The following is an 8299-nucleotide window of genomic DNA, read 5'->3' as shown; positions in this document are numbered from 1 at the left end:
TACATGGTGTAACATGCCCTTAAGGGTCTTCAAACTTTATTTTGACTCTCTGACTTACCGATAGCACTTTCACATGTACTAGACCTATTTCAATGAGAAAGAAACTCATTGATAAATATAACAAAAATAATATTTATTTTCTTAAATAAATACAAATATCAAAAGTATATTTATGAAGACCGAACCTAGTTACATTTTCTTCAACACCACCAAGGGCTTCCAAATGATTTTTCCAAACAAGGATTATGGGACTAGTAACTCAACCCAAGTTGTTACAAGGCTTCCAAAGCGTTTTCCAAACCAAGGCTTCCAAGAACTAGTAACCCAACCCATGGCCATAAATAACGTGAGAACCAACCAGAAAAAGAAAAAAAAAAGGAAAGACACCCACAACACCATGGCTATCCAGGAATCGCAAGGCTAGGAAAATCCACCATTAATCTAGGCAATCCTCCATGTCGATGACATATCATAACCAAGAAACTACATGCATGTGCCATGCATGCTAAAACTAGCAAGGAAATAATACATGCAACTCAGTACTTGCAAACAAAACGGGATGTAGTTGTTGATCCCGACGTCCTCTTGCATTTTCCTGCGCTTCCTTTTCCTTCTTGCTCCAAATCCCATGTATACCACACTCCTCCAAGAGTGCTCCAAGAAAACTTTAAGTGTCCAAGAGTATGAGAGAGAGACAGTAGAAAATGAGAGCTCCAAAACTGAACTGACCAAAAAGCTAAACTAACAAAAGTTGTGAACGGATCCTTAGAAGCCTTTTTAATAATGAGGCCTCTATATTCTTCAATTTTCTATTATTTTACTTCATTTTCCTCCTCACATGCAACATGTGACCTTTCACCTTTCTTTTTTCCTAATTTCCATTATTTTCATAAATAAAATGTCAATTAATGTCTCATGCATTTCCAAAGTCTCTGCCAATTTCCATAGCCATTAATTAATCACAAGTGATCCCCATCACTATGTTTTTGCCCAACATTCAGCTTGGAATACATGTCCCATGACCATGGCTATTATTTTTCTTTTATTAACTATATTACATGGATTTTTAACCAAGATTGTTACATTTCGCGTGAAAAGAGAATTATGGGGCTAGTCTTAAAGTTGGATCTAGTGAAAGCATATGATTGAGTAATTGAATTTTCCTATGCCTAATTTTGTTGTAAATTGGCCTTTCCTTGGAGGTGACAAACTGGATTATTGCATGCTTCACCTCAACCAACTTCGCAGTCTTGGAAAATGGTGAATATAGGAATTTATTCAAGGGTAAAGGTGGATTTAGAAAATGTTGTTTTCTCTCACCTTTCATATTCCTTCTGATTGAGGAGGCTTTGAGTGTTCTATTAAATTAAGCAAATAGGAGTAGTAAAGTAAAATGTATTCATATTTATCAAATTACTTCAACTATTGTACGTCGCATTCATTTTTGGTTATGCCTTTCGAGAGGAGTGAAGTGTTATAAGTGATATCCTTAAGTTGTTTTGCGATGCATTAGGAATGTAAATTAACAATATCAAATCCTTTATTTTCTACCATGGTATTCATGATCATCTTTTTCAGGACTCCAGAGACTTTCTACCTTTTTAGTTTTCCCCTTTGGATTTAGGTTTTAAATGTTTTGGGTATCACTTGAAAACTAAGAATTATAGATTTGTTTACTGGAATTGGTTAGTCAAGAAGGTTGAAGACAAGATTTCCAATTGGTGCAATAGGTGGCTCACCTTGGGTGGTTGACTAATATTGGTCAAGTCTATTTTGGAAGGAATTCCAGTATATTGGATGTTGGCTAAGGTTCCCAAAATTATTCTAGGAAAAATATAGAAATCATGCTTCTCTTTCAAGTGGTAGGGAAACAAAGGATTAGGGTTTCATCTCGCAATCTAGAAAGTGTTGACCAAACCAAAGAAGGTGGTTGGCTAGGGATTGGGAATATATTCTCCTTTTCAAAAGCCCTGGCAGCCAAAAGCCTTTAGAGGTGTATTTTCAACTCAGGTCTCTTGAGTTGCCTTATTAGAGAAAAGTATTGGAAAAATCAAGTGGTATCAGATTGGTTAAGGTCAAAGACCGGGTATCAAAAGTATGGCAAGCTAAAACACGTGGCATGGTAGGTTGGGAATGGTTAGATTATTTACCTCATTTTTTGTCCTTGGATCTTAGGTGATGAAGTGCCACATCTATCCTTAAATCTAGCATTGGCTCTCAAATTTAAAGGTCTCAACAATTTAGCTTACCTTACTTCCGAGGATGTATCTAGTAGTAGACGATAGACTTGGTTCTCAGCACACGACGTGGGTATCTCTAGGAGGCTAGCCACCAAATGGGATGATCTCATACAATCCTTAGTGTTGAATGGCATCACACTGAAGCAGAGTGCAGACAGGATGGTGTGGGCTCACAATAAAGAAAATGGCATGGTCATAGCCAAATTGGACTATGAGGTGTAGAGGAACCATGAACAAGTCCTTATATCTTTTAGGTGGTACAAACAAATTTGGAAGTGGTAATGCCCTCTAAAGATTAGGTTGTTCATTTGGTTGGCCCTAAATAACAAAATTCACTCGTGACAATCTGCAAAAGAGAGGATGGGTAGGGGCCAGCTAGTGTGTACTCCACAAAAGGGAATCAGAGAATGTGGATCACCTTTTCTCGTTTTGTACACTTTCAATAATAATTGGGCACATCATACAATTTGATTTGGCTTGCCCAGGAATTTGGGAGGATCAATCACTGATCGAGTGCCTAACTAATTGGCTCACCACATTGCTAGTTTCCTCATTTTCCTTTCTGCCTTGTTTAGTGATTTGGAACATTTGGTTAACAAGGAATAGTGTCATCTTTAAATATTCGACGACCAAACTGGCCATAGTGGTCCATAAAATTAAACAAAATTTTGTTGAGTTGAAGGATGATCATTGGTTAAAGCTAGCCCACACCTCAGTGGGACCTATAATCATCCAAAGTTTGGCCTGGGAATTTTTTGACAATGTGAAAAGAAACATCCCCGACAAATGTGGTGTTGGCAGTCTTCTTTTCTGCAAACCTAACCACTCATTCTTTATCAGATTGGGTTTGGTTCCAATGTCGAACAACAAAGTTGAGTCAGTGTACTTATGGTACACACTACACTTTGCCCAACAACACAATATAAAGAGTTTGTAGGTTTTTAGTGATTCCTGTGTAGTCGTTGACTGGCTAAAAGGTGTAAGCAAATTCAACAATCTTCATCTTTCACCCTAGCAACAAAGGATACAATAGCTATAGGAGTTATTTGAAGATCTACAAATCCAACACCTACCAGGTACATAACAATAAGGCTTACTTCATCTCCAAAAGAGTGTTGGTTCTCATAGCCGGTAAGGGGGAGATCATCGAATCCACTCCCAATGGCGCTTATGAGTCCTCATTTTCCAACTTCTAAATTAAATCCTTAAGTTTTGGGGACATGGATGTGTCGGGGTTTTTTGCCTTCTCAAAACTTGTCTTAGAGTTACTCCTCACTTGTTCTAATCAATATTATTTATTTAAACTTCCACTTTATATACTTGATTAAAAAAATATATAATTAAAATTATTTTTTAAATAAAATTTATATAAAATTAATAAGATTATTAATTATAAATATTATTATTAATAATAATTTAAGACGCTAATTTTTTTCAGCCCAATTTAAATGATAATAATAACCCAACTCAAATAATAATAAATTGAAATAAAATAAAATACATTAATATTTTAATTTTATATATATATATATATATCATTTTTAATAAATTATTTTTGATAAATCAAAAGATAATTAACGTGAAAGTGAATGGAAAAAATCATGTAGACATTTGTGCATCCACATGATTTGAGTGAATGAACTTTAAAAATGACATCCACCGAAAGTTGTGGATGGCCTTACGAATTGACATTTAAGATAATAAAAACAAACGTACGCGCTATCTCGCATTCATAGCAATTATTCATGGGCCACCATGGCTTGACTGTTAGTGTTAGCTTATATACTTATCTCATACTATCCTTCCACTTTTGCCATGCTTGGCTGTCTATTTCACCAGACAAGGAAAGCATGTGGTGGGGACACAGCTAACTAATCCAATCACTTATTTGACATTTAGCGTAAGCAATCACATGCTATTTTGACTTTCCAAAAAGTTGTATTCCCTTGCATCATCACATTCACACCAACGGATAATTATTATGTAAATAAAGAAATGCATTTCAAAATTGCAGCTCATTTCAGAAATGATTCCCAGGACTCGACCAGTAGCCCAGTGGAAAATAAAATTATGGATCAAAATTATGAAGTTGGAAAGCGTTGTTGCAGAACGAAGATCCTGGGCTCTGAAGTTGCTGACAGGGGCTAGGAGTTACGTCAATGGAACTCCCTTCCACATCCTTGCAATCCCATGAAGAACCAGTTGACCCTCCAACCTTTCCTTGGATATGAATGTTTGCTAAACAAATGTTCGAAAATGGAGAACGCTGCAATCCCACCAGGGAACCCGCGGTTTTGATGCTACTGCCCACCACATTCAGCACCGCGATATCTCCGACGACCGGAAGAGCCATAGGGTTATATCGAGCATCGGGATGATCGCCCGTATTGCCTGAGAATTTGATTCCAGTGCCCACATTGTCCAGGTATATGTGGGAAAATGTGATATTGCGGATGATCCCGCCTCTTCCTACGTTGGTCTTGACTCGGATTCCCACTGACGAGCTGTAGATGCTGATATTTTCTACCAGAATGTCTCGGATTCCGCCGGACGTCTCGCTGCCGATGGCTATTCCTGAGAAAGGCGTTGAAATGGTTATCCTCCGGACAATAATGTTGGAGCTCGGACGGTTGAAAGATATTCCGTACTCATCCCACCCACTCTTGATGGCTATCCCGTCGTCACCGTTGCTCACATAGCAGTCTTCGATGCAGACATTCGAGCTGGAATCTGCGATTCGCCAATTAAATTATTTTAGCTCAAAACAGTAAAAGCTTCGTTAATTTAGCGAATGTGCATAATTCTTCGCAGATACCTGGATCGATTCCGTCAGTGTTAGGCGAATCCCGCGGAGCTATAATCGTCAATCCCCGGACCACAACGTTGCTGCAACCAAAACAGGAAAAATGATTAGCGTCCACATACTATTTCACCAGGATTTAAAGAAACCTAACCCTGACGACATTTGAAACAAACAGCAGACCTGCAGTAGACGGGATGTACATTCCAGAAAGGCGAATTCAGCAGAACAAGATTCGATATTATAACGTCTTTTGAGTTCATCAGCTCAACTAGACCGCCTCTCGTGTATTTCAAGGTGCCATCTCTCCACATATTCCACCAAACTTCACCCTGGCCATCAATAGTGCCATTTTGCCCTGAAAAAGGAAAAGAAAAAAATATTTCCGTTCTTTAGCCGCTTGCCGATGAATTATTAAAAGAAATTTGAATCAAAACCCTCTATGATCAATTTATCTTTACACTCCACCTGTAATGACGACATCTTCCAGTCCATCTCCATGTATAAAGCTAATATACCTTCCACCTGGGAGTTCTCTGCCTCTACCGTAAGAGGGAAGAGGATCGATTACGGGCCATCGATTCGTGTCCTGTTTAGAAAATAAACCGAAATTTCCAGTTTCTGACAGAAAAGGCTCACAAGCAAAGATGAATGCCCCTTTTAATGGCACTTAATATGCAAAAACTGCTAAATGAAAATAAAGGCACAGAAAAAGCACACGGCACTGAAAGCGTCGAAGATATACATACCTGTGATGCCTTTAAAACGGCATCCTTAGCCAAATACAGAGTCAAATGACTGGTAAGATTGAAAGTTTCTGTAAGCCAAACTCCGCTCGGAATATAAAGCAATGTGCCGCCTTTGCCTATGCTGTTTAGATTTTGAATGTGAGAGATTGCCGTCCGAAAAGCTTTGGTGTTGAGAGTTTTCCCGTCGCCTACAGCTCCAAAATATCTGATGGAGAAAACGTTTTCCCGATGTTTGTTCGGAACTATTCCGATACACGTTTTCGGTTCTATTCCAACCCTAACGCCACGGGAAAACCCCTTCTTGCCATAAGAAACTGCGAAACCCCATTGGATCAAAACCAAAAGGAAGATCATCCGCAGCATCTTTGGACTCCACATTGCGACAGGAATAATCATCAGATTTGAAGCAGAAAAATCTAAAAACAAAAGTTAAACTGCAAAAATTTATCAAGAAAACCTCAAGCAGAAAAGGCTTTGCAGTAAATCCGAATAAGAAGCTTTCTTATTATATTAAACTCGAACCCTGGTAGCGGAAGGAAGCTTCAGCCAACGGAAGGTTTGTCATTTGGTTCTTGTTGGTACCAAGCTGCGTTAGGCATGAAAGCGCGCAGGGTTCGAATCTCGCTGCTTTAATTTGCTTTATGTTGTCTCCTAGCGAATCACGCCTTGCATGTGGCAGCGCATTACTGGATTTTTATCGATTACCGTGCAAGCTGTAAAGTAATTCAGTCGAATAAATGGGGGACCCGAGAAATGGCCGTTGCTCGCCTTCTCATGGATTTCGTGCTTAGTTTTCGTGATGACAACAATTTCGTTATCAGTTTGGACACTAAAAAAATACTTTGTTACGCATTGTAAGTAATGACATATTCTACACTTAGTAATTACCAACTCTTTATATACTTGCCATTTTTCACGCATTTCGATATCTTTAGATTTGTTTTCAATATTCCCACAAACCTTTGAAAGTTATAGCAATTTTATAAGATTCTGAAGGGAAATTAAGGACATGTTCATTTTTAATTGAAGAGTTAAAATAAAAAGTTAATTCATTACAAAATTTTAATTTTAAATATTTATATATACATTTCAAGTTTAAATATTTAAATAATATATTTTTATTATTTAAAAAAAGTTATTGATTTTTATTTTTTTTAAATATAAAGAAAAGAGTTACCAATTTATAAACATATGGCAAGAGGTTTGATTAACAAGTTATTATAGGATGTTAAGTGGGTGAAGCTCTGTGAAAAAAAAAAACAAGTTATACAAGTTACATAATTTTCTCTTTATAACAATCACGGTGTATGTGTAAATAAATTAATATATAAAATTATACAAGTTATTATAAAAGACATAATTTTCTCTTTATAACATTCACGGTGGATTTGTAAATAAATTAATATATAAAATTATTTATTTAAATAAATTTTAAATGTTAATTTAGATATATAATAAAATTAGATATTTTTTTAAATCTAGATTATAATTTTTAAATTTTAAGATTTTGGATGTTTTAGAGATTGTTGATGGTGTTAACCTGTTTCCTACTTTCAAGAACATGATTTAAATATAAGATTTTGGATGTTTTAGAAATTGTTGATGGTGTTAACCTGTTTCCTACTTTCAAGAACATGATTTAAACATTGCTGGGGCAAAATTATTAATTTTTTTTTGGTCCAAATGGCCTAGACAATTCCTCCCCTTAGTAAATTAAAATTTTATTTTATTTTTTTATTGAAAAAATAAAATTCATCGAGGATCTTTTCTACATTGCATAGATTGCGCTCGTTTTTTTCAGGAATTTGAAGAAGAATCTATAGGTTGGTTTCAGTATGTGAGAGTAATTTTTAATTTAGTAACCATTTAGTAACAATTTAGACACTTTTATTAGGGAGGGTTATATTATCTGAGATGTTTTAAATTTTTAATTATTTATTAAAGAGTTTTAAATGATGGAACTTTGTCTTAGTAAGTGTTTTTTAGCTTGTTCTTATAAAATATATAATGTTAGAGTTTCATATTCAATGGGCGATATATTAGTTTTTAAGAGTTTCATATTCAATGGGCAATATACTAGTTTTTAAGAGAAGAGTATTGTTTTTAAATGGTTACTAATGCATCGTTTAGTGATTTCTTTTTACTACCATACAAAAGTTTTTCTGATGTATTTAGGGAGCATAGTATATGGATATATTATAGGCGTTTATAATAAAATAAAGTTGACTGTGTAGGTATTAAATGGGTTCACTAGATAGGTATAATGAATAATAAAAATAATGAGGGGTAGTTGGCATGTATTTTAAAGAATATTTATAAGAGAGTATATATATATATGAGTATCATTGTATTGAACACGTTGAGTATTGTAATTTAACAAGCATAATTTATAAATTGATTTTTTGCATATATAAAAAATATGGTGTTACTTACTTTATCTTAGAGGTTTTTTTGTATTTTATGTATTTTAATATATAGATATATTTTATTATTCTTAATTTAAGATTTAT

At 35.3% G+C, this 8299-nt stretch overlaps 1 protein-coding gene across 1 annotated transcript; it reads right to left on the bottom strand.

The window, feature by feature from the left end:
* Nucleotides 1-4199: 4199 nt before the first annotated feature.
* LOC149158496 (putative polygalacturonase) lies at nucleotides 4200-6514 on the bottom strand. Its single transcript, XM_089436251.1, has 5 exons — nucleotides 5790-6514; nucleotides 5509-5629; nucleotides 5224-5398; nucleotides 5056-5126; nucleotides 4200-4970 (listed from the first exon to the last, which is right to left on the bottom strand). The coding sequence occupies exons 1-5, from the start codon at nucleotides 6183-6185 to the stop codon at nucleotides 4309-4311; spliced, it is 1425 nt and encodes a 474-aa protein (XP_089292377.1). The 5' UTR covers nucleotides 6186-6514; the 3' UTR covers nucleotides 4200-4308.
* Between the last annotated feature and the right edge of the window lie 1785 nt (nucleotides 6515-8299).

Source organism: Pinus tabuliformis, chromosome 5_2 (genome assembly GCF_031772625.1).
Source record: "Pinus tabuliformis cultivar Carrire ecotype Pingquan chromosome 5_2, CPIR1, whole genome shotgun sequence".
Classification (NCBI taxonomy): domain Eukaryota; kingdom Viridiplantae; phylum Streptophyta; class Pinopsida; order Pinales; family Pinaceae; genus Pinus; species Pinus tabuliformis.
Note: the sequence above shows the minus strand (reverse complement) of the source record. Positions and strands in the feature narration are given on the sequence as shown.

Excerpts from the sequence above, each read along its gene's own strand:
- LOC149158496 (XM_089436251.1), bottom strand. The coding sequence starts at position 6,185 with ATGATTATTCCTGTCGCAATGTGGAGTCCAAAGATGCTGCGGATGATC. Across the intron at positions 5,630-5,789 it reads CCGTTTTAAAGGCATCACAG|GACACGAATCGATGGCCCGT; the intron begins GTATGTATATCT and ends TTTTCTAAACAG. Across the intron at positions 5,399-5,508 it reads GGAAGATGTCGTCATTACAG|GGCAAAATGGCACTATTGAT; the intron begins GTGGAGTGTAAA and ends TTCCTTTTTCAG.